This window comes from Carassius gibelio, chromosome B1, assembly GCF_023724105.1.
Source record: "Carassius gibelio isolate Cgi1373 ecotype wild population from Czech Republic chromosome B1, carGib1.2-hapl.c, whole genome shotgun sequence".
Taxonomy (NCBI): Eukaryota; Metazoa; Chordata; class Actinopteri; order Cypriniformes; family Cyprinidae; genus Carassius; species Carassius gibelio.
In genome coordinates, this window is record NC_068396.1 from 30673717 (window position 1) to 30700942 (window position 27226).

At 35.6% G+C, this 27226-nt stretch overlaps 2 protein-coding genes across 3 annotated transcripts in view; both read left to right on the forward strand.

Annotated features, from left to right (window-relative positions):
* Nucleotides 1-2336: 2336 nt before the first annotated feature.
* On the forward strand, nt 2337-14881 carry LOC127949055 (neuromedin-K receptor-like). The gene is made up of 5 exons (XM_052545998.1): nt 2337-2915; nt 4587-4775; nt 5249-5399; nt 10608-10804; nt 13889-14881. Exons 1-5 carry the CDS (start codon nt 2548-2550, stop codon nt 14172-14174), a joined length of 1191 nt encoding a protein of 396 aa, XP_052401958.1. The 5' UTR covers nt 2337-2547; the 3' UTR covers nt 14175-14881.
* Nucleotides 14882-26354: 11473 nt separating this feature from the next.
* LOC127949061 (phospholipid-transporting ATPase ABCA1) overlaps nt 26355-27226 on the forward strand; it is a 32834-nt gene continuing 31962 nt past the window's right edge. For both annotated transcript variants that reach the window (XM_052546006.1, XM_052546008.1), the window contains exon 1: nt 26355-26513. The gene's annotated coding sequence lies outside the window, so the exon portion shown is untranslated. The remainder of the gene's footprint in view (nt 26514-27226) is intronic.

Consider the following 27226-nt stretch of genomic DNA (forward strand, 5'->3'; position numbering starts at 1 on the left):
AAGGGCAGCGTCTTCCCGGAGAGCTCAAACACCTATGGAAGCATCAAAGGATTAATTGTCGAAGATGAAAGGTACAAAACCACCTGAACCGTGAGTGCGTGGTGAGATGTGTAACATGGCCTTTCTGTGGTTAGAACACACACAGATAAACAGGCATGAGCGTAAATACACAAACAAGCACACGCACACGCTCCCACTATACTGAAACTGTGTACATAGGTACAAACTGATAAAAACATCACAATAATACACAAGACTTTAATCCATCAATTAATGTCTTGTGAAGCCAAAAGCTGTGCGTTTATAAGAAACAAATCCTGTATTACTCTTAAGACTGATGTTTTTTTCACCTAAAATAGAAATTCTCTATTGCTTTCTCAAGTGAAAAAGTTGTCTTGCCAGCATCAAGAGAGAAATGGACACAGATCAAGCAGTGTTTACAAGCAAAAACAGTAGACAACAGCTCGAAACAAATATGTTGGTGTATTTTGATGCACTTGTGTATAGACTGGAATTTTGGTCAGAAGTGATGGTTTGTTTTCAAGTTTGTTTTGTTTTGTTTTGTTTTTTACAAACATGCAGCTTGTCACTTCACTAAACATGAATTGATGGAGTGGGGTGGATTATTGTAATGTTTTTATCAGCTGTTTGGACTCTCATTCTGATAGCACCCATTCACTCAGAGGATCCACTGGTGAACAAGTGATGGAATGGTATTCCATTAAAAGTAACAGATAACCAAAAATTTTTATTTATGTTATTAATAACTCTGATGTTATTCAAAACCCATGCACAAAATGAGCAAGAATGAAATCTGTCTTTTTAACAAAAAAACAAAAAAAAAATCACCTTAAATATGAGTCATCGACATATCCCAACTTTAAAGCTGTACATTTTGATGGTCCTTAAACACAAGGCTTTGAATTGCTATTTTAAGGTTCTTTCATTGTTTTTTTATATATCTTGACAGATCCGTTCTTGTATTGAAAAGAGCTATATGAATATTCCTCTAATCTTGCTGTAAATGTCAGTAAATAATAACAGGGTGTTTGTTTTTTATGTCTTTTTGACATCCAAATAGTTTGACCATTATATAAAATTGTTGCACTGTTGCTGGACAAGATGTTCTTCTCGCACTGAATATAAATTCTCATCACACAAGCTGTTTTGCGTCATCTGTCAGCTCAAAGAGAAAGATGTGGAAAATGTTAAAGAATGTTGTGAAAGTCATTCGCAGACAGTGAATATTGCTCATTTGAGAAGTACCAGAGACCCTAAGTTCATGCTTTTTAAGAAGTTCAAAACTACTGACACTTCACATGCCATGTTCAAAGACTGAATTAATGCAGGGTGGCGTTACAAAGCAACTCTATTGCCAATTACAGTTTATACCAGCTAGACAGCAACACACGCTTGCCTCACCATTGCCTGCATCCTTTCAGTCAGATTAAGATGAACCTCAAAGGACTTTAAATCACTCATTGTCCATGCTATTTAATCACTGTCTGTACAAATGTAACATTGGCTTAATAACATTTTAAATATCATAATGTCTTCAGTGAATGCTTGAGTGCTGTAAGACATGTTTTGTAACTAGATAATAGGTAGCATATGTAAATTTATTGTAATGAGGAGGATGGACTTCCTGAACCAAGTCTGGTTCCATTAAGGAACATCTTAATACTTAACAAAAAAGGGGGTTGTGTAAATTACATGTGGAATTAAGAAACCCAAATGTACCCTATACTTACAAAGACATTTTGAATTGCAGATAACATCTTCATTCGTAATTATGCTAACCACATTTTTCATAAAAATACCCTTACTGGCTGTTTTTACTGTTGAGTAGGTACTTACATGATATCATGGTATATATGTTACTTTTATAATAACAGCTGGTTTTCCATGGTTTAAAGCTGACCGTTTATACTTAAATGAATAGTTCACCCAAAAATGAAAAGCTGGCATCGTTTACTAAGCCTCAAGCTGTTCCTATGAGTTTTTATTTTTTTATTTTTAGCACAAAAGAAGATATTAGCCATTGAGTTCCATTATATTATTATATTCTTGAACCCATAAAGAACTGTCTAATGGACACATAAATTGAACAAATATAACTTCTTATCACTTTGTCAAAAAAGAAAATGATTAATGATTTAACTAAATTGCATAAATGCGCATTTTAAATAAATTCGACGCATAAGTTAAATGAAACGCCTGGTTCTGAAGTCGCATCACACAGAAGTTGTTTTGGAAGGCTATATTTAGGTCGGAATTATAAAGCATTTGTCATTCCTCTATCGCAAATCTACTAAAACCATCCCACATTTGCCTGTTTCACTATTCATTGAGCAGCAACATGTGGCAGGAGTAGCAGCATCTCCAGACGTCTGTCATATGAAGCATGACTGCGCGTCACCGCGGTTTTGGACACTTTGGATGGAGCGCAGGAGGAAGCGCAGATCTATACTTGACACCACAGAAGTAAAAATATATGTCTGAGATCGTATCCTAGCTGTTTTGGAGGGATATCACAGTAAGTTTATCATGGCTGGTCCTCAGAGCGGCTCAAACGTAACGCGCAATTTCACAAATCAGTTCGTGCAGCCTCCGTGGCGCGTCGCGATCTGGTCGGTCGCGTACAGCTCCGTTCTGGCGGTCGCAGTGTTCGGAAACCTCATCGTTATTTGGATCATTTTGGCCCATAAACGGATGCGCACCGTGACCAACTATTTCTTGCTCAACCTGGCGTTCTCCGACGCCTCGATGGCCGCCTTCAACACGCTCATCAACTTCATTTACGCCACGCACGGAGAGTGGTACTTTGGAGAGGTTTACTGCAAGTTCCACAACTTCTTTCCCGTGACCGCCGTGTTTGCCAGCATTTACTCCATGACTGCGATTGCAGTCGACAGGTGAGGCTGTTTATGATCAATTATAGGCTAATATTTTAATCGTGCAGTAGCCTATTCACAATTCAGCCTACAATGGAACACTGGATTGGTTCTCGTGGGAATTTTACACAGCTGGAAAAGTGGTTATAAGTCTATGAAATATAGGCTGATCTAGCTTATTAAAAAAATGTCACTGTAAATTATCCGGGAGCAATACTTATTTCAATACGCAAATATATAACAAATATGATTAATATAAATTCTATGTGGAATGTTATGAATTCCAAATGTGTTTACATATGGGCTACGTGTGTTTGAATGCCTTATTGACCTCGAAATAACGTCACGCTTCATGGATCTAACGGGAATTTTAAAATTTTGAATTGTTGAAGTGTACAAGATAATATAGGCTATATAAAGACTATAACTATCCAAGAACTAAAATGAGTTTGTAAATTAAACGGAAGCACACCGCTCTTTCTGTCTTTTCTATCATTTTATGTTAAAATGTGAACAAAAATAACATGAGAGCTATTTAAATATCAGAATGTCTGGTCAATGCATGTTACAGCAAAATTAATATTTTAATAAATGTGTTAACATTTTTATGTTGATGAGTCAATATACATTTCAAGGCTTGAAAATTTATTTCAAAGTAATAACTTGGTCTACTTTTAGTTGATAAACTTTGCTCTATAATTAATTTAGTTATTTTGTATTTCTTAAACAGAAATAATCAAAATTTAATTAATTTTACCTTTTTTTTTTTCTCTGTAAAATGATTTGCTCTGCCCACACATGAATTATAACAAGACCAATAAAATCATTTAGATGTCAAACGTTGTTTTTGCGAGTAGTTACAATGATTGGATTTTGAATCTATGGCAGGACTTGTCTTGCCCCGTTTCACCTGACATCACCCTGCTTTCTGAGTGTCTGTAATTGTAATCTGAATTAAGTCATGCAAGTCATGGGAATTCATTGCTCAGAAGGTGTGAGAATCCTGTTGATGTACTGATGAAAAATTGGCCTGCGGGGATTGAACAGCACTTTGAGAGCAACAGGCTTTTAGTACCACCAGCGAGGCGTCTTTCTTCCTCTTCCATATTCATCAGTAATCTCCTCAGGGAGCTCATAAGTTGAACGTCTTCCGTTTGACCCCTCTGTCATTTAACTGCAATGAAAAAGAGGAAACTTCATTTCCTGCCCATGAACTTGGGATACACAGCACAGACTGCTTATAACTTTACACAAATTAAGATATTTTTTATTAAATCTTAGAACTCGCTGACCCAGCAATGCAACTGCAATGTTCCCAGGTCTAGTCCATGTGGCATCAGGGATTCAACCATAATTTTACAAAGCTACAAGGATACTTTTTGTGTGCAAAGAAAAGTTTTTAATATGGATATTTATTAAACGCCTGTGGAGGACTTTTTATGATGGTTGGATGTGCATTACTGGGCATCAAAATCTCGAGCACTATTCACTGCAACTACACATTTTGGAAGAGCTAGGACATTTATAACTCCGATTGTGACTACTGGATATTCCTTTTAAATAAAAAACACAAAAATAACATCTGTTATAGATTCCTTTCAGAGGTAGAAGTCTACCCAAACTTGATGACTTCTCTTTCCAAGAGCTTTGGAAATGCTAAAAGGTTTTATTAAAACCATGTTTTTTATGCAGGTACATGGCTATCATTCACCCTCTGAAGCCCCGTCTGTCAGCTACTGCTACTAAAGTGGTGATTGTCTGTATTTGGGCCCTGGCGGTGATTTTGGCCTTCCCGCTGTGTTTCTACTCAACCACGAGAACTATGCCTCGCAGAACCATTTGCTACGTCGCTTGGCCGAGACCTTCTGAGGATTCGTTCATGTAAGAGATCCATGTGTTACCAACAGTCCCAGATCAGTCACTAATGAGGTGGATTTCATTTTCCAAACCAGATGCGTGTGCAGAAACCAAGACAGCAAGCTTTTCTCTGATGAGTTCATACTGGCTGATTGGTAATTGCTCATTTCTCTACTGCCAGTGCTTCTCAGGCTTTGCTTCCAGTGTTCAAATACTGGTAATGCTCTTTGTAGCTTTACATTGCCTGCTATCTTCACACTAAGTGCTATCTGCAGTGAGGCGAGAAGACCAAACACATTTACTATTTACCAGTGGACAAATGGTGTGTAAGAAGTACAAACAGTCTTACGAATTCACAATCCAAATTTATTGTCTAAACACCCAAGCCCCAAGCATTAGATAGGACTATTTGGGTTCATCATTTGACGAGGCACATAAAAACCACTTGTTTTTTGTTTTTTTTTTTACGGTGGCTTCCTATCCTTTCACCTGTGCAGGTATCACATCATCGTAACGGTGCTGGTGTACATGCTGCCCCTAGTGGTCATGGGTATCACCTACACTATAGTCGGGGTGACACTTTGGGGAGGAGAGATTCCTGGAGACTCATCTGACAATTATGTTGGACAACTGCGAGCCAAAAGGAAGGTGAGAGGACATACTAACATATTTTGTACATATTTTAAAACTGAAACAAAAGTAAAATAAGCTAAATAGAAATATATAATCCATTACATGGATAATGTCTTTTAAAGAAAACTTTACATTAAAACTTACGTTCTGTCAAGGTTCCCTTAAAGGGGTCATATGACGTTGCTAGAAAGAACATTATTCTGTGTATTTTGGTGTAATGCAATGTGTTTTTATTCAATTTAAAGCCTCGTTCACACCCGGGACGATTATTGCGCGCGCTTATCGGCAGCATTTTTCGGTGCGTCTTCTGGGTTCATACCAAAAGTGATTTTCACTATCGATGAGCTGAGTGAGGGTCCAAATTCACTCTCTGACATTAGATGGTGCTTAATGAAAAATAAAAGTACCCCAGGACACACTGACTCCTGTTCGATCTGCAATTCCTCTCCATAACAACTCCCTCTTATCGAGATTTTTGTAGTCGCTGTCACGTTTGTCATAAAGCCTTTTCTGTTCAGACACCAATGAGACCAGCAGCTTTACATTCAACTTGCCTTGATGCATCTTCTTCATATGCTTAATTACTCTAAATTCTTCGTTAGGTATCAATGTGTGCTTGAGCACCACAAAGTCATGTGCTACTGTAACTTCAGCAGCTCCAGGCACGTGAACAAAAGTGCCAATATCATTGGTCGGCCAGTTTTTTTTGACGCAGTGCATCGAACCAAATAAATGACACTTTTACACCTGGCAATTTGCTCGTCGCAGTGCACACTCACAATGGCCTTTCTGGAACGTGTCAATTTTTACAAAGCCCATATCATTCTGAAAAGCGAGGAGTATGTTGATTGGCCAGCTATCCAGTGCATTGTGATTGGCCAGATTCCTCTAGCATGTGACTGAAACGGCGTGATGAGACAAAACCAATAAAACCCATAAAACCCAACCATCTGCCGGAATGCTTCTGCATACGACAATCAGAAGTGAGAGAAAAGTGTTCATTACGTTTGAAATATGGATATTTTTCTGGCAAAAATGCATGGATTCACTACAGGAGGCCTTTATTGAAAGTGAAAAAGTTGAAAGTAAAAGTGCCCCGGAGCCATGTGAGGTGTGTTTTATCATGGATGCATACACTTTATTTAACTTTTTTGGTCTGTTGAACAGAAACACCCGCAAACTGCAATGATAAAGCTTAGAAGTGCCAGGACAATTTTAAATATAAATCCGATTGGATTCATCTGAAAGAGGAAAGTTATACACATATGATGCTTCGAGGGTGAGTAAAACACAGCCTAGTTTTCATTTTTAGGTGAACTAACCTTTTAATGTTTTCACTAATAATCGTATAAACATGAATTTTTAAAAACTATATTTTGAATGTTCGGTGAACATTCTGAAATAATGTTTTCTTAATGTAAACAGTATGAAACTACCTCTGTTTTAGGAGCGTCAGAATGAGGTGACTAAAGGACAGAGTTTAAGAAATGAGTCCATGCATTTGTAAATCAAAGAAATTAATCTATGTATTTACTCTTACCTGTCCTGAGGGAATCTCACTGTATTGCTATATCTATTTGATATTTTTCCACAGATTAAGGTCATGTCTGGTTTATCTGGCAGGTCAGCTCTGAGCTTTTTGTGAGCTGTAGCGTTCAGACACACTCGCACATGTGGGACAGTGATAGTTCCCTCTCAAGGATGAATCTAGGACAATTCATCTCATATTGTGCCAAAATGGTTCATATTAATGACCGTGATCGCTCAATGTAATCCAGTACTTTTATTTTTGATGCGGAGATTATGGGATTGTTTCAAATAGAACTGTAGGCTTACGCTGGATTAAAGCACTTGTTAACTCACCTCTACACAACCTCGCTTCCCAAAGCCCCTACGTTGTTTTTAAGAGTCTGCTGATTGGCTAGAAAGCTTGCAGAAGGCATTTCAGTTTGTCTTGTAATGTGTATGAACTCTTTCTCAGACTCTTGATGAGAAAGAAATATAGAAATGTGCACATGTGAATTATAAGCATTTCTGTCATTTTCCATAAATCTAAAAGGAAAAAGTAACTTTTTATTCAATAATAAAATGTTCATTAAAAGTTATCTGGGTTTTTATAGTGTTGTGAAAACATTTACACAAAAAAACATTATTTGTAGGGATTTATTGAAGGGTCTTTTTCTCTAAAAAGTTTGTGTTCAAATGTTTTTTTTTAAAGAGAAATCAATTAATATAGAACTGATTTCAAATTAATGTCTGTATATACTGTTACTGTTACTACACTAATTTATTTTCAGTGTTTTTTGGATGATGCTTCAGGTTTCTATGCAACATGCATCAGATGGTAAAGAACAGTCTGTGAATGTGACGTCACAGCACAGAGATCTATCTTTCCCCATTGCTTTTGAAAACTAAACACTTTATAAACTGGGATCTCTGTTGTTAACGTTTCAAGCCATTAATCTAATGCTTCTGAAAACACTATACAACCAACCTTCAATGTTTTCGTATCCTTTGCTCACTGTAGTGCATCCTTTGAAAAACCACTCACAACGTCTTACATTGCCTCATTAATTTGCACATAATTTGACACAGACCTTTTGGAAAAGAAAAAGAAATGCCTTCCGTCATCAATCTGTGAACACTTTCAGTGTCTTTCAGAGTCTTGTACCCTGAAGAGACCTGCTGTTAATGAGACGCAATGGAGCACTGCGAATAATTGATGATCGACAGTTACACAAAGCAGAGAAAGGTTAGGTATGACGTAACCCTAGCAGGCGATACGATGAGCTACAGGCCGCAGAAGTGTCAGAGAACCTGCCTTTTTGTGCCAGTTTGACACAGGTTTAGCTAAAGTTTATTAAAGTTGCATTTGAAGCATATGAATGGTCTTCAATCAGTCGTCAGGAGGGCAGGTGAACATGACCTGGCTGTCAAAAAGGTACAACTAGTTTCTACTCAGCATGTGACTGACTAGACGTCAAGCAGACTTCATCAGCCGATTACAACACCATTCATGATGTTCAGCAAAAGGGATTACATTAGACTTTCATAAAAATGGCATTTATCATGAGTGTAAATGTGTCACAAGCACATCACACCTTCTATAGATTATTTGCTTTATATAAAAAATTATTTGATGGTTCACTCATATCTTTTTACCCATTTTTAACCCCCCACCTTTTTTGTTGCTTAAAACAAAACAAATGTTAACTTAAATAAGATTATATATATATATATATATAAAACTTTGCATTTGAGCAAGTTAAGCAAGCTACCTAAAACTGAAATAAATGTAATAAAATCTATCTCGGTCTGTCTGTCTGTCTGTCTGTCTGTCTGTCTGTCTGTCTATCTATCTATCTATCTATCTATCTATCTATCTATCAATCTATCTATATCTCGCAGTCTGTCTGTCTGTCTGTCTGTCTGTCTGTCTGTCTATCTATCTATCTATCTATCTATCTATCTATCTATCTATCTATCTATCTATCTATCTATCTATATCTCTCAGTCTGTCTGTCTGTCTGTCCGTCCGTCCGTCCGTCCGTCCGTCCGTCCGTCCGTCTGTCTATCTATCTATCTATCTATCTATCTATCTATCTATCTATCTATCTATCTATCTATCTATCTATCTATCTATCTCTCAGTCTCTCAGTCTGTCTGTCCGTCCGTCCGTCCGTCCGTCCGTCCGTCCGTCCGTCCGTCTATCTATCTATCTATCTATCTATCTATCTATCTATCTATCTATCTATCTATCTATCTATCTATCTATCTATCTATCTATCTATCTATCTATCTATCTATCTATCTATATCTCTCAGTCTGTCTGTCTGTCTGTCTGTCTGTCTGTCTGTCTGTCTGTCTATCTATCTATCTATCTATCTATCTATATCTCTCAGTCTGTCTGTCTGTCTGTCTGTCTGTCTATCTATCTATCTATCTATCTATCTATCTATCTATCTATCTATCTATCTATCTATCTATCTATCTATCTATCTATCTATCTATCTATCTGTCTATATCTCTCAGTCTGTCTGTCTGTCTGTCCGTCCGTCCGTCCGTCTATCTATCTATCTATCTATCTATCTATCTATCTATCTATCTATCTATCTATCTATCTATCTATCTATCTATCTATCTATCTATCTATCTATCTATCTATCTATCTATCTATCTATCTATCTATCTGTCTATATCTCTCAGTCTGTCTGTCTGTCTGTCTGTCCGTCCGTCCGTCCATCCATCCATCCATCCATCCATCTATCTATCTATCTATCTATCTATCTATCTATCTATCTATCTATCTATCTATCTATCTATCTATCTATCTATCTATCTATCTATCTATCTATCTATCTATCTATCTATCTATCTATATCTCTCAGTCTGTCTGTCTATCTGTCTGTCTGTCTGTCTGTCTATCTATCAACAACAAAATGAAAAAAACAAAAAAATACTAAAACTTTACAGAAAAATTACAGTAAAGAGATTTGTGATGTTACAAAAAGATTATATTTCAAATGTTGCTCTTTTTAACTTTCTATTTATCAAAGAACAAAAAGGAAATAATTCATTGATATTTCATACTCATATTTCGGTCTGAAATACTGAAATAGTCTCTTCCTGTCTAATTAGTGAGCACTTTCTGATTGTACTTTCTAGAATGTGCTGAAGCGCGGGCCAGATGCTGCTGTTCAGAAGTCAGGCTGTGTGGGACGTGAGGCTGTTCAGTGTAACAAGAACAAATGACTCCTGGACCCCTCAACAGTCTGCTCCATTCTCTTCACCTGATGATAACAACAAATCAAAACACAGTAGCGTCCTTTGGTGCATATGAAATATGCAATTATGTGCTTTTCGGCACACTGCAGTTTCCTCCGGTGTTGCTCCTCCTGCTCTTTCATGATAAAACCTAGCATTAAATTGAGTTTGACTCGAATGTCTGATGACCGGTGCAAAAGCATTCAGTGTGGTGCCAAATCAGCACCCGACAGGTTTCCTCTCATCATTCATTATCAGTTTTCAGGTTTGAGTTTTTGTTCGCTAAACAATGGCAGCAGATGGCTTTGAGTCGGCAGATGGAGACTTCAAACAGAGAGCGAGCTGAGCCATGACTTTCCCTGATGCTGTTTTCTTCCACAAAACAAGAAGCCAAAACTCATGTGTTGCTGGCATATGCTTCACGTTGTGTCTCTAAATGATCTCTTGCTCTCTCCTCAGGTGGTGAAGATGATGATCGTGGTGGTGGTGACCTTTGCCCTCTGCTGGTTGCCCTATCACGTCTATTTCATCGTGACGGGAGTAAACAAGCGTCTGAACAAGTGGAAGTCCATCCAGCAGGTGTATCTGTCTGTGCTGTGGTTGGCCATGAGCTCCACCATGTACAACCCCATCATTTACTGCTGTCTGAATGGCAGGTAATGAAACACTCATATAATAATATACAAAGGGACCAAGATTAATCTACCAATGGAGAAAATGTTCTGGCCAAGAAAGTTTTCTTTCTTTCTTTCTTTCTTAGAAAAATTTGTAAAGCATTATTTGCATACATAAAGTGCTGTTCTTTTGAACATAAAATGTAAAAAATTGTTCTAAAAGTAGTAGTTACTGGCAAGTATGTTGGTCTTATTTATTATAACACACACACACACACACACATATATATATATATATATATATATATATATATATATACATTTCTGCATAAACTATGTAATTTTGCATTTCTTAAAAAAACTTACCAGTAACTTGGTGTTGTTTAAATAACTACTACTACTACCACTACTGACAGATTAAAAAAAAAAAGTTTATTAAAATAAATAATGTTACATTTATATATTCAATAAATATTTAAATATATTGTTAATATAGTCATATTACAGTTTTTCTCAGTCACTTTGGTGCATTTTTCAAAACAGAAATGAAATTTTCAAAACTACTTGTACAACCTCCACATCATCTAGTCATTAATACACATCATAAAACCAGTTTCTCATTCTTTTGAACAAGTTGCGATTGCTTTTGTACATTCATGCAATTGATTACGCACATTTATCTGCGGTTTCCTACATTATCAGTTGCTAATGTCATGTTGCTCAAAATGTATTATACAGTTTTCTGTGCAATAGTCTCACCCCTCAAAACATCTAGTCTTTAGTTCATCGTATAAGTCATTAAATGCAAAATGGTTAATCTAGTTGTCATAAACTGCCAAGCACACTTTTTATTTGTATTTTTACACACTATTACAGTTTTTCTCAGTCGCTTTGGTACATTTCTCTAATCATTCTTGAGATTTGCAAAACAGTAAGTGCATTTCTCAAAACAACTCGTACAAATATCAAAACACAATGGATGACCTGCAAAAGCCAGTCTCTTGCTCAAAATCCTTAGTTCATCTCTCAAAAATAAATATCTGTGTCAATGAACATGTCAGTGCCATCAGAATGACAAGTCCTTGTGTCATAGTTTACGGATAAGACAGTCAAATTGCTTAGTCATGTTGTCAATTTAACAGTGGAGGGATGTTCTGATGTAAACTACTGTATTGAACAGTATGCCATATGCTTATGTATGCCATATATCCATTTCAAAACTACACATTTACACATTACTGTTTGTGGGATGTTGATTGAAAGAGACTGGATAGAATTCCCAGTTACACTTTTACTAGTGGTCTGACCAAAAAAATAAAAAAATAAAAAATACTTTTACAATGCCATTGTGATATAGAAAAGGAAATATGGGAACAAAGATGAAAATAATTCCATTTTCAGAATTTGTAACTCTTGTGTTGTCCTTTGTCTATACAGTATAAGCTTTCCTACTGAAGATTCATGAGATGAACCTTTGAGCTATTTCAGAGAAATGGTTAATCATTGGTTTATCATCTACATTCTCTTCATTAGTAAAGATTCACTTGCACAATTCATGCCAAATTGACAAAACATCTAATAATAGTGTGTAAAAATACAAATAAAAAGTGTTCTTGGCAATTTATGACAACTAGATTAACCATTTTGCATTTAATGACTTATACGATGAACTAAAGACTAGATGTTTTGGGGGGTAAGACTATTGCACAGAAAACTGTATAATACATTTTGAGCAACATGACATTAGCAACTGATAATGTAGGAAACCGCAGATAAATGTGCGTAATCAATTGCATGAATGTACAATAGCAATCGCAACTTGTTCAAAAGAATGAGAAACTGGTTTTATGATGTGTATTAATGACTAGATGATGTGGAGGTTGTACAAGTAGTTTTGAAAATTTCATTTCTGTTTTGAAAAATGCACCAAAGTGACTGAGAAAAACTGTATTAGATGTTTTGTCAATTTGGCATGAATTGTGCAAGTGAATCTTTACTAATGAAGAGAATGTAGATGATAAACCAATGATAAACCATTTCTCTGAAATAGCTCAAAGGTTCATCTCATGAATCTTCAGTAGGAAAGCTTATACTGTATAGACAAAGGACAACACAAGAGTTACAAATTCTGAAAATGGAATTATTTTCATCTTTGTTCCCATATTTCCTTTTCTATATCACAATGGCATTGTAAAAGTATTTTTTATTTTTTTATTTTTTTGGTCAGACCACTAGTAAAAGTGTAACTGGGAATTCTATCCAGTCTCTTTCAATCAACATCCCACAAACAGTAATGTGTAAATGTGTAGTTTTGAAATGGATATATGGCATACATAAGCATATGGAATACTGTTCAGTACAGTAGTTTACATCAGAACATCCCTCCAGAGTACAGTTATATTGACAACATGACTAAGCAATTTGACTGTCTTATCCGTAAACTATGACACAAGGACTTGTCATTCTGATGGCACTGACATGTTCATTGACACAGATATTTATTTTTGAGAGATGAACTAAGGATTTTGAGCAAGAGACTGGCTTTTGCAGGTCATCCATTGTGTTTTGATATTTGTACGAGTTGTTTTGAGAAATGCACTTACTGTTTTGCAAATCTCAAGAATGATTAGAGAAATGTACCAAAGCGACTGAGAAAAAGTGTAAATATACCAATATATAATTTGTTAATAATATATTTAATATACTGTTTTAAATTATGAATATATGTTGAAATATATATATATATATATATATATATATATATATATATATATATATATACATATATATATATATATATATATATATATATATATATATATATATATATATATATATATATATATATATATATATATATATATACATATATATATATATATACATATATATATATATATATATATATATATATATATATATATATATATAAATTTTTACTTACTGTACTTACAGGTGCTGACAAATATTGATTTGGGACCATCTACATAATTCACATACATACAATATCTATTATCCTAGGTCATAAGAAGTCATTATTAAGAATTACAGTTATATGAATTAAAATGTTTTGAGATGAACATGTAATGCATTTCAATGAGAAGATCCTTTTTTCCAAACCTCCAGATTTAGGGCAGGTTTCAAACGGGCCTTCAGGTGGTGTCCCTTCATCCAGGTATCCAGCTACGATGAACTGGAGCTCCGTCCCACCCGTCTCCACCCACGCAACCAGAGCAGCATGTGCACCCTGTCCCGCATCGACACCAGCGTCCACGATGACGACCCGCGACGCAGCGACCGCAAGAGCACCAGGTCCCTGCAGTGTCAGGTGGAGGTCAGAGACCAAAGCAGTGCAGCGACTAAACTCTGTCTTCACAGAGAGCCCACTTTCCCAACCGAGCAGCTCAGCTGAAGGGCCAGACCAGACGTGCATCGGATTGTGGTTCTGTTACAGGTGCTCCATTACATTCCTAAAAAATATTTAATACATCCACAGGTTTTGTAAAAACAAGATACTGTAAATTTCAGAGCATGCATTGAGACTAAATACATTCAAACCTGCAGCATGATAAAGTAATACTGCCTCCAAGTGGAGAACTGTGAATGTTGTCAGTGTGGTCTAGCATGCTACTCAGTGTGTTCTTTCTTCTTGAAATACAACACAGCATAGTACATATTATAAAATGTTATTTAAAACATGAAAACACGGTAAGCTACACTACAGATTCATCACTTCATCGTGTTGTTTGATTATATAGGAAATACAAATTTGTTTCAGTTGTATTACTTTTTTTTTTTTTTTTTTTTTTGCTAAAGTCTGTCAGATAATGCTAAAATGATCTTAAAAAATCATGCTTGCATTTTGACAACTATTTTATTTGTATTACAATCACATGTGCATTCTGTGCATTTTGAACATAGCCAGCACTTCTCCTTATGAATGAAAGTTTGAACTTTTGTAATTGAGACTTCAAATGTTGAACTGAATGTAACTTTTACTGTAATAACACAATCATATAGCCAGATTTTAATGAATCAGTGTCATGTAAAACCTTTCTGGTGCACAAAGCTCTGGCTGTTTGATCTAATGAATGTATATAAAAGACTACAATAACTTAACTATACAGTTTATATTTGAGTCTTCTTGTTCATGTTTGATATATTACAGTTTGTGCTGTATTTATGATGTGATGTAAATGTTAACACCACGATAATGTGCTTATGGTTTGCATTGTACATAATGTGCAAAGTGGACCTTTTATTACCTAAAATCACAAAGGTATAGTCTACAGTGGATGTGGTAAAATGCTTTTTACGTTTAAATGCATTGATGCTGTTTTTCCAGCTTTTTAGCCTGCTTTGATCTAAACTAAAGATATTTGTGAAAAACAAGTCATGTTGGTATGGCCACATCGTTCTGATGTTGAGCATGAACATAGATTTATTAAAGTGAACGTCAAAAATGAGCAAAACATTCATTGTTAGAATCATGTTCTTTGCAAAAACAACATTAGACTTGTTTAAAGCAATGGACTAGCAGGGCGGATGGCGGTTTCAAAGCTTCAGCATAAACTTCACCAGACAGAAGTCATTATTAAGTTGAAATCAAATACGAGTGACTTATTTGGAGTGTAAGTTATAGGTATAGATCTTTCTTTTCAGCTCAGCATGCATTGCTTATATGGTTGCTATGCTTAGTGTTAACGATAATGATGGTGCAGTTACAGTCACGTGTCTACTATGCACTATGTCGAACTCAAAATTAATTATTATATACTTTTTTTAGACTGAACAAGCGTGCGATGGTTTGGAAAACTGCTAAATGCACGTTCAGTTTAGGCATTTAATGGCATGTTGTTAAAGTTGATTTCAACCACTAGGTGGCGCAATTGTCTTTCTGTGCTGGTGAAAGCAATTTTTTAGGTTAAAAAACATTTCGACCAGGAACACATTGTTCCTGCAACAACTTAAATCCAGTGTCAAGATGTTGTTTATGTGAAATTTTACCTTAAACCTTTAAACCTTAAAAGCATACAGCAATATACAACAGATAAGAACTTCAACATTATGCTTAACGTTAGACTGTTAAAATGTATTCTCATATCTCTTTTTTAGTATAATGCGAAAGGCATGTTTCACATGACTTCCCGTTTATCTTCGGTACATCCCTTTCTTAAAATATCTTCCAAAATCTCCCTTTCTATTCCTTGTTGAATGAACCACTGCCCATCTATTGACTTCTGATCTGGTGAACACAGGAAAAATGAGCCTTACTGCTATCGGGCATAAAACAATACATATATTTATGCATGCATTAAATCTATGTTTGAGTTACGGAAACATAAAAAAAAAATATATTGTAAAATATGTTCGTTTTGGTAGGACCCTCACAAATGCATCGTTGTATGCACCAACTGCCTTCAATTAGGATTTGGTGAGTTATTTAGATAAATGGGAAGAAGCCAAATTTGGGTGTCTGAAGGGGATGCTGAGTTCAGTCTGTCACGTGTGCACATGTACTGTATGACCCAACCCCTCCCGTACATCCATCCAAACACAGCTCACAAAAAGTGCAGCGTCACACCAGTGTCTGCTCACACAGACCGTCTGGGAGGGTATCGATTTATGTGTTATTTTGGTCTCCTCTCACTAACCTTCAAGGCCTTTGTACAGTCTGTAAATTGCTCTGATGGGTCAACAGCTCCCACTTCATCTGAACAACAATGCCAGGTCTAATAATTGTATGATCCTGTAATCTCACAGAGTCACTTCCTGGACTTTATAAAGAATATATAATAATATCCAAGGCTCTTTTACTGCATTCTGTCTATGTGCTGAAAACTCTTCACATTGTAAGACTTTTACATATTAATTTATTTATTTATTATTATTATTATTATTATATTATTTTATTTATCATTATTTTATTTTTATATTATTTTATTATTATTATTATTACATACTAATTTAGTTTTTTTATTATTTTACTATATTATATTATTATTATTATTTATTAATATATGTAATAATAATAATTAATGACCACTGTTAACACTATCATAAATACCAACAACAATAATAATATGTATTTATTTTATTTTACTTTATTTTCTAGTTTATTTATCTATTAATTTTTTAGGATCATTTAAAGCTTTTCAAGGCCAATTATTTTTAATTATAATATCAATAATCATTGTTATTATTACTATTATTAATTAGTATAATATTAACTGTTAAAATTAATTTAGCCTTATGTCTCTCATGGGACAAAGAGGATTAAGTAAGTAAGTAATTATAATAAATATTATTGGTTGCATAATAATACTTAATTATTTTATAAGTATTTATATTTTTTAAAGCCCTGGCATGAATGTTAAGCTCTAATATTTTATGGGATGATTTATGGGGACAAAAAGCTTGAATTTCATGTTAAACAAAAACAGTCACTACTGTGCATGTTAAAAAAAGGTACATAAAAAACAATTTAGGCACACTATGTATTGAATTGACATTGCGTATCTGAGCAAACATAAGCTCATCATATTGTATCTTAATCACCAACAGGGTATTTCAGAGATGATTATATAATTATTGTTTTTAACAAATGTGTCATAAGCTCTAAGGGACCCACAATCATGACACAATTTCGAAAAACGGTAATGACACAATAACTGGCTTGTATCACAGAAAGCCTTTGTGAGAACTCATATTACATCTCAGCTGGAGTTTGGCACAACACATGGGAGACTCTCAATTTTATTATCTGATCAGCCCAAAACTGAACTTTTGAGCCTCAGTTCTGTGAGATCAAATCTAATAGAGCATATGACTGTAGAAACACCATCCCTACAGTCATGCAATAGCACTGACAGCATCATGCTTCTGGAATTGCTTCTCTGAGGAAAGAAGAAGGATGTTAGGAGAAATGTTTGAGTACAAAACGTACAAAAAAAAAAAAAACTCCCTGAAAAGATTATGCGTCAATCTGCATGAGCTCTGGGACTGAATATGAGTTTTATTCATATCTCAACAGGATGATGACCACAGAAACGCCTTCAGTCCTAAAAGTTGAATGTCCTGGAGCGACCCAGTCAAAGTCCAGACTATGATCCAACCTAGCATCTGTGGAATGAAGTAAAAGCTATGAATCACATTCAGTTCCCATTTAGTCTAATTGAGCTTGAGCAATGCTGGAGCAAAATGGACAAATATTCCAGTGTCAAGATGTGCAATGCTGATAGAGACTTGAGTAAGGAAAATGCAACTTCTGTCAAAGGTAGTCCTACCGACTACTGAGGGTTTTAAAATTGTATGAAATTATGTAAACAACTTATATACTTTTAATGTATTCTGATTTCTTATTGTTCTTTTACATTTATTTAAAAAAGTATCATTAAATAGTATAATTTTTTAATAATAAACATAAGTAATTTCTTCCAGTCAACTCTGCATTTAAAATGCTTTGATACAGCACTCTGTGAATAGCCACTTCTTTCAGTAATAACCTTCTGTGACTTACCCTCTTTGTGGATGGTGTCAGTCATTTGTCTTTGAGGAAGATTTTCATTAATCAAAATATGATCTAATCAAGTATAATCAATCTAGACATTTATGTATCAAGTTATTCTACTTTTACAATCATGCATCTGTCTGTGTGTGTGGAGGCCTGCATGAGAATGGAATGTGCAGACAGTGCAGGGGTACAGTGGTGGAGCTGCACACTCTACTTGGACATTAGACAAAATATATTAGGAGTTCTCATGGTGCAGACATTACAAAAATACAGTATATGGTAAAGTTGCACATCCTGTTTAGACATTAGACAAAATATATGATTAGGCTTCTTCGTTTCACTTAAAATAAATTCTACTGATGAGTGGCAGGCTGGAGAAACAGCCAAAAGAGGTAAAAGAGTTAATAAACAATTACCATATGTATAAAATGTATTGAACATGAACACACCTTCAGGAAAAACTGTATAAAAGACTGCATACATAGAGTCTGAAAATGTTCTGCAGAGCTTTCTAGGTTTTATTGTCTCTTGATAATACAATTTAATTCTGGAATCAAAACCCCAAGACTCTGAGAATGATTCTTCACAGCAGTGGCAGAAGCCACCACATCTTCTGGACCTTTGCCAAGTCAGCAGTCTTCCCTGTTATTGTGGTTTCACAGAACAGAAGATACCCAGAATTTATACTGTAGGGATGGCCATTCAATGAAACTTAAATGTAAATCATCTAATAATTTGAGATACTGCATTTTTGACTTTCATAAGCTGTAAAATCCTTTGAAATTATTTACTTTACATATAGTGAATCTAGAATATGAAAGTTTCATCTTTTGAAATGTTACCAAAAATGTTACCAAAAAAAAAAAAAAAAAAACATCTCTAGGGTTTACAGAGAATGGTCCAAAAAAGAGAAAATATCCAGTCAGGGGCAGTTGTGTGGGTGAAAATGCCTTGTTGATGTCAGAGTTTAGAGGAGAATGTGCAGACTGGTTAGAGATGATAAAAGGCAACAGTAACTGAAATAACCAAGGTATGCAGAATACCATCTCTGAACGCACAGCAGGTCGAACCCTGAAACAGATGAGCTAGAGCAGAAGAAGACCACACCAGGACAATAGAAAACTGGAAAATGTTGCCTGGTCTGATGAGTCTCTATTTCTGCTGCGACATTCAGATGGTAGAGTCAGAATTTAGTGTAAAGAACATAAAAGCATGGATCCATCCTGCTTTGTCTCAACGGTTCAGGCTGCTGGTGGTGGAGTAATGCTGTGGGGGATATTTTCTTGGCACACTTTGGGCCCCTTAGTACCAATTGAGCATTGTTTAAACACCACATTCTACCTGAGTATTGTTGCTGACTATGTCCATCCCTTTATGACTACAGTGTACCCATCTTCTGATGGCTACTTCCAGCAGGATAATGCACCATGTCACAAAGCTTGAATCATCTCAGACTGGTTTCTTGAACATGACAATGAGTTCACTTTACATAAATGGCCTCCACAGTCACCAGATCTCAACTCAATAGAGCAGCTTTGGGATGTGGCGGAACGGGAGATTTACATCATGGATGTGCATCCGACCAAGCTGCAACAACTGCGTGATGATATCATGTCAATATGGACTAAAATCTCTGAGGAATGTTTCCAACACTTCGTTGAATCAATGCCATGAAGAATTAAGGCAGTTCTTAAGGCAAAAGAGGGTCCAACACAGTACTAGCAAGATGTACCTAATAAAGTGGCCAGTGAGTGTGTGTGTGTGTGTGTGTTTATATATATATATATATATATATATATATATATATATACACTCTTTAAAATAAAGATGCGTCGTGATGCCATAGAAGAACTTTTTTGTCTAAATGGTGCCATAAAGAACCTTTAACATCTGAAGAACCTTTTTGCTAAACAAAAGGTTCTTTGTGGTGAAATAAGGTTCTTCTGATTATAAAAGTGTATGAAATAGATGGTTCTTTAAAGAAACTTTAACTGACTGAATTGTTCTTTATGGTTCTTATGTCATCCCTTAAAGAACCTTTTTGAAGCACCTTTTTTTTAAAGAGTATATATATATATATATATATATATATATATATATATATATATGTGTGTGTGTGTGTGTGTGTGTGTGTGTGTGTGTGTGTGTGTGTGTGTGTGTGCGTGAGTGTGTGTGTGTGTGTGTGTGTGTGTGTGTGTGTGTGTGTGTAATGACCTACTGATTTTGAACATCCAGCTGAATTTTTTAAATACTGTTCACCAATATAATACATCATAAATGTTAGTGCCTCTACGCTTGACTTCAGTGTAAAACACAGATCCACACAAACAGATGGTGAACTTTGCTGTAGCATTTCAGCTGGATGTTCAAAACCTGTACACAAGGGAATCAAAGGTTCAAGCAGTAATGTATGTTCAGCGATGTTTGTCTGGTTTGAGCAATACTCAGATTCACATGAAGTCGATGAGGTTCACGTGAAGTGACACTTACACATACACTTTATCACATGGAACTGTAGGAACTGCATCTATTAACCTAAAATGCCATGTGGCAAAATTTTTATAACCATATACCGAACAACCCACAGTCCAAGATCTTAATATTTTATATTTTCCAAATAAACTCATTAAGAACCCATAAAATCTGAAATATGGCTGTATGGCTTTTAGAATATTTTTTTTTCCGGTGAAAATCAATCTAATACATATTAGGTTTGGTTAAGAGAAAGTAGCCTATTTTAAATGCTAAAAATGACATACTTGGAGGTTCCTGCTTGCATGCATACTTTAGATAGAATTGCATGACTAACCCATTTTTGAAGTACAGAATAATATTCTTATTCATAAATCAAAAGCAAGCTGACCATTGCTCAGAAGCTACACTGTATCTCTCTCTAAACAATAAGTTGGAATCCAGGAAAGGCTGCAGTTGATGTGTGCATGCAGTCAGCACATTTGGGCCCTGTTGAGGGGCCCTTCACCAGCCCTCCGGCCTCAAAAACCCACACTGATGAGGTAGGCAAAAGGCAGCGCAGGGAAATCATATGCATTGTGAGCGGGGTGTTCATGACAGCTGTTTTCCCTATGAATGTCTCTCTCTGTCTGACACCAGCTGCTAGGCCTTCAGAGAGCACATATGTCACACAGAGGCTGTCAGACTTCACTTCTGTCAGTTTAGCCACTGTTTTCAAGTCACTCTCTGTTATCATCTGAAATAAGGCTTAAATTGGGTGCAGAGTTAAGAGGGAATGTGGTGTTATGAGCCCAAAATGGATGGTTTGCAAGGGGGAAAAAATAAAATAATGACCTCCAGATTGCATAAGACTTATCAAACTGTGTTGTTATTATTTAAAAAAGTATTTTGCATAATATAATCTCTTAATTCATATTTGTATTGCTAAAATATTCACATGATAAAATTATAGTATATTAAGGCCAGATTTAGCTAGAAAGTAAACCAACCTAAACAATCACAACATGAAATAAATCATCAGTCAATCTCAATATTTATTTGCCTTAATTTAATCACATTTTATAAACAAAAAATAAAAAAAAAATACTTGCAAGACTTGGTTTTGATTGCTTCTGTTGTCCTCATTGTCTTCAAGTCGATTTGAAAAAAAAAAGCGTCTGCTAAATGACGAAATGTAAAAGTAAATGCTAATTTTATAGAAAGCACTTTTCACAGCAAAACATTTCAAAATACATTCAAAATTACAAAAAAGTAAAAACACAACTATTTGAAAATCTTGAATCTGAGGGAGCAAAAAAATCCAAATACTGAGAAAGTTGACAAATGAATTCTTAGAAATGCATATTACTAATAAAAAAATAATGTTTTGATATATTTATGGTGGGAAATTTACAATATATATTCATTGAACATGATCTTTACTTAATATCCTAATGATTTTTGGCATAAAAGAAAAATCAAAAAATTTTGACCCATACTATGTTTTTTTGGCTATTGCTACTTAGGCCTGGTTTTGTGCTCCAGGGTCACAAATATATTTTTTACAAATATCCCTTGACCTTCTGAAGGCCATGCAACATGACAGATCTGATCGATGCTACTCAGAATCAGTAGGCCCTATGTGGCAGATAGTTCAGCCGGGACTGTAACTTTGAGAATAATAATACCATAATACCATGAAATCTTTCCTCTGTGAGCAGATCATGGACACAAATGCCATTTTGCTCCACAAATATAGCCTGCTGACCACTGACAAAAGATTCCAGCATAAAATAATATAAAATGAAATATTTTGAATGGCATTTCAGTGTTGTTTTTGTGTGTGCTTCTATCATGACGTAATATTTTCAGCATCACCTTCATCTGACCAATCAGCGCTCTTCCTTCGGCTACCTGTGTTAACTGGCCTGAATTCAATACAGATACACACCAGGAACTAGCTACTTGTATATGGTGAATGCATAGCTGTAAAGAGCATGCCCCCACGGCTAATGATCAGCATGTAAACGCCGCAGTCGAGAAGGTTCGTCGCGAGTGACGTCACGTGCCCTTTCCCCCAGTTTCTGGCTGCAGCTCGCGCTCTGAGGCGAGGTTACTATCGGTCATTACAGCACTGCCACGCTTCCCTTTAAACCTGCATCTTTCTACGCGGTCCTACAATAACAACGCCTTTACACGAGCGTTTAATACATTTCATGCACTTAATTAACTCGATAGATAGACTTATACATACACGTAGTTTAATATGTAGCTCAATATGGAATGAGTTCCACAGGCTATCGCGCAATGGCAAGTCAAAGAACTATGAAAGTATAGATCTCGTGAAAGAAACGTCGAATAAAATGTATAATGCATGAATATGTGCTTTCAAAAGCAAGATGTTATGATGACCGAGAACTATATTTATCCATCCATCCAGTCCCCCTCCCCTCCCCTCCCTCCTCCTATCGCAGGGTTACTATCGGACAAACCGAGTCTTTGTGCTCAGCTGCTGCAGGAGCCTGAAAACAAGTGATGGGATTTGCTTCCCCTGAAAAAATATTCTTTGACTTCGCATATTTTTTTTAGACTGTTGCATTTGACTCGCTTTTTACGCATTTTAACGGAGATACTCTGATGTTGCAAGTGTGTCATAGTGGCTCTGTGTTTTAATAGACCCCCAATTGCATCTCACGTGTCATAACAAACGTGTGTAGGCTATTAATGATGCCACAATAAATCGATTTTTTTTTCTTAGCATGGAGTAGACAAAATAAAAGAACGATTTTTATGTCTAACGTTATTAGAAATGGATCTGTTCGCATGCAAAGGCAACGTTTAGCTCCTGTGCAATTTAAGACTCATCTGAACCGAGGCGCGTGCTCTTAAAAGGGCGACAGATTATGCAGGTCATGCTGGGAAGTTTTGCAGTTATGTGTGTCAGAGGCCATATAAAGTAACTCAAGCAGTTAAACAGTTCATCCTCCCGTTACATATCGGTTGATAAGTGACTTAACAGTAACACCAGAAACTTTGTGTTGAGTGCTCTGACATTGCTTTACAACAGCCAGGTGATGTGATGATGACCCTTTATAGTACAATGGTATTGGATGGTAATACTGAATTATTAACCTATTTGTGTGTGTAAAGTTCAGAAAATCAACATGGTTTTTCTCTATAACTCGAGGATGAGTAAATAATGACAAACCTTTCAATTTTTGGAGATGAACTGCTCCTTTAAGACTCGTAAACTGATCTAACATGTCTGTTGTGTTTACCACAGTCTGAATATTAAACTTCCTGTCTCAGCGCTCAAGACCATATTGTGGTTTCTTCTGCAAATGTCACGCTCGGGTGCTTTGTTTATCTTTCTCTCATTCCTTGCTCTCGTTCTCTGTGTCATCAGTACAGTGTCGCTCGCCCCTGAGGCTCGACTCCACAATCCTGGCAGAGGATACTGGGGCAGGAGGACAGCAGCGGTATTCACTTGGCAGCTCATGGCCTGTGTGAACACAAAGAGGTGAACGGCATGAAAAACAGGATGAGAGTGCTGATCATATGACCTAAAATACAAAAGGCACAATGTTACCTTTCCTCGGTCAAATCAGAGTCACAGTGTCCCTTTGGACTGTGGTTAGAAACTGACCGGCCAGATTCTGCTTCATGGATTCACAATATATATAATGTCACAATGTCACTGGATATAGTGAAAATATATAACAATTATCAATATAGATATATCTTATCTATATTATATATCTACATGTGAGAATGGACCACAAAACCATTTTTTTTAACTTGAGATTTATACATAATCTGAAAGCTTAATAAATTTTATTTTTAAATAAATTTATTCAACAAAATGCTTAGTTTAAACAATTAAACGTTTGTTGGTCTCAGTAATTTTATGTTGTAGCAACTTGGATTTAGGTTGGCACAACTTTCTTGTCTTTTCTTGTTGGGCTAACTAAAAACTTACTGGTTAGACAAAGTATAAAGTTGATTTAGCTTCACCCTTGTTGCCCTGACTATTAATTATACAGTAGGTTTAAGGAACTCCAACATATGTTTACACTTACATTTAATCATTTAGCAGACACTTTTATCTAAAGCAACTTACAAATGAGGGCAATGGAAGCAATCAAAATCAACAAAAGAGCAATGTAATGCAAGTCTTATAACAAGTCTCAGTTAGCTAAACACAGTACAAGTTTGTTTTTTCTATAATAAATGAAAAGAAAACAGATAGAATACAAAAAGAATGAAGCAAGCTAGTGTTAGAGGTCTTTTTTGCATTTGTTAATTGTATAATAAATAAAAAGAAAACAGAATAGAAAAAGATTATGGCAATATAAAATCATATGCAGAAATGTAGTTGCATGATATTTCATGAAATACTTTTGGTAGATGAGAAGCTATATTCCATTTAACACTATTTTAAAGTGCATTTTGCAATAAATTTATAATGCATTAACTTTTTTATCACTTCACATTAAAAACTAAATGGAATATTTGTACTTTTATTAATTCCTTTATCATAGTGCAAGGAATAATGCCCTCCAAAGTGATATATGAAGAGTGCTTCAACTACACAAATACATTTAATTAATGGATGACTTTTCATGGTTATCCAGACCAGTGATGCAGAAAGTCCAGGCAATAGATAAACAGAATACATTTCCTGTATCTGTAAGTTTAAGAATAGACAATCCAAACATCACTTAAGATTTAAAAAAAAAAAAAAAACAAAAAAAAAAAACACCTTGGCTATTGCAGAAACTGTGTGTTAAAATGCATACTTTACTCACCTGTGCTGCATGTTTTAGTACTATACATTATATTTTGAGTGATTTAGTGGGTTTCTAGGGCAGTTATCAATTAAATTCCTAAGCTCGAGCTATATATCCGTCTTGCTGACTATCTTCCCTCGGTTCTGTCTAAGTGTTTTACAGCCAGCCTTCATTTCCCAGAGGTCCTGATGACCCGGAGAGAAGTTTTTTCTTTCTCTCTCTCTCTCCATTCCTTTCATTCCAGGTGGAAATCAGTGTGGGTAGATGTTGATATGTACAGAAGAAAACAGAAAACACTTAAGTTATTTGCTTGACATGGCTGTTTTACTTAGTTTATTTTGGATTTATTAATATTAAAAGAATGCATGATTTTTTTTTTGTTTAGATTTGGGGAAAGAAAAACAGTATATACTTTGCAAACAGTTAAACTAGCTGAACATCAGCTGTAAGACCATCTTAAACCAACAAACCATCTTTCTTTTCTTTTTCATGAAATACACCAATTTTACACTCACTTTAACATTTCTAAACATCTATACATCAGTTAGGCTGAACACACCAAACACTTTTATCTTTGTAGCAACTATGAACCAGTTAACCTGGTGCCATCCAATCACTGCACACACCCCTGTTTCATTCAGATTATATAATTACTATTAAGAACATAATATGTCTAGTATAAACTTACAAAAAGCTCAAAACAAAGTAAAATAACGGATTTTGAGTGAATCCGCGTTGCCCTTTTAAGAGCTGTTTTGGGTCCGCACGTGCTTTCCATATATGGAGGCTCGAAGACAAACAGCAGTTTGACCGACAGTAACCTCGCTCGCGCATCGCTATAAAAGCTCGGAGGAGAGGAAAAAGGTCCGTCCATAAGAGCACAAAGCACCACCGGTACAATATCGCTTTGAGAGAGTTAGAACAGCTGTTTTTCTCTCGTCTCAAAAGGAATTACAGTTTATATGAAATAAGGAATAATTATTTCAGAGCAATAACGGTGAGTAACGTAGAGGTTTTTTTTTGTTTGTTTGCTTTTTGAGCAGTGAGCTCTGTGCCAAGTTTAATTTTATACTAATTCATGGATACATCATTTTGCATAAACCTACACATTTTGTGACCAGATGCACGCTGTTATTGTTTTTCCACAAATTATAGCCGAGCGACGCATTTGCGTCATTTTTTTTTTATCGTAAACACTTGCTGAGTTGCGATGTTCTGAAAGCTTTGTGGCATTTTAATCTTATTACAAAGTGTCACGTATTATCGTTTAGTAATTGTGCTAGATAAGTATATGAATATTTTAACTTGCCAGTTCTTTAATCAGGAACGCGCTGTTGTCGATCGCGTGTTTTATCGCAAACACTTGAATGAGTTATTTTGAATGCTTCGTGGCAGATGTGCATGTTGAAAAGTTGTGGATTATTGACTGTTAGTTGCATTCGTACGCTACTGAGAAAATGACAACTTAAAAAACAGAGGAACAAAGAAGACTAAGTGCTGCGTGTCGCTTCAGCATCTGCTCGTCACCGAGTCTGCGCGAGATGACCGAGAGTTACCTCTCCTCTGCGGAACAATGACAAAGAACACGGAGCTCTCCAACTCTTCTGCATCTTTAAAACATCACAGTTATAAACACGTTTGATGGTTAAAACAAAAGCTTAGATGTATAGTTCAGTGTCTTGAGTCGGTGTCATTGCGTGTTGTGTTCCA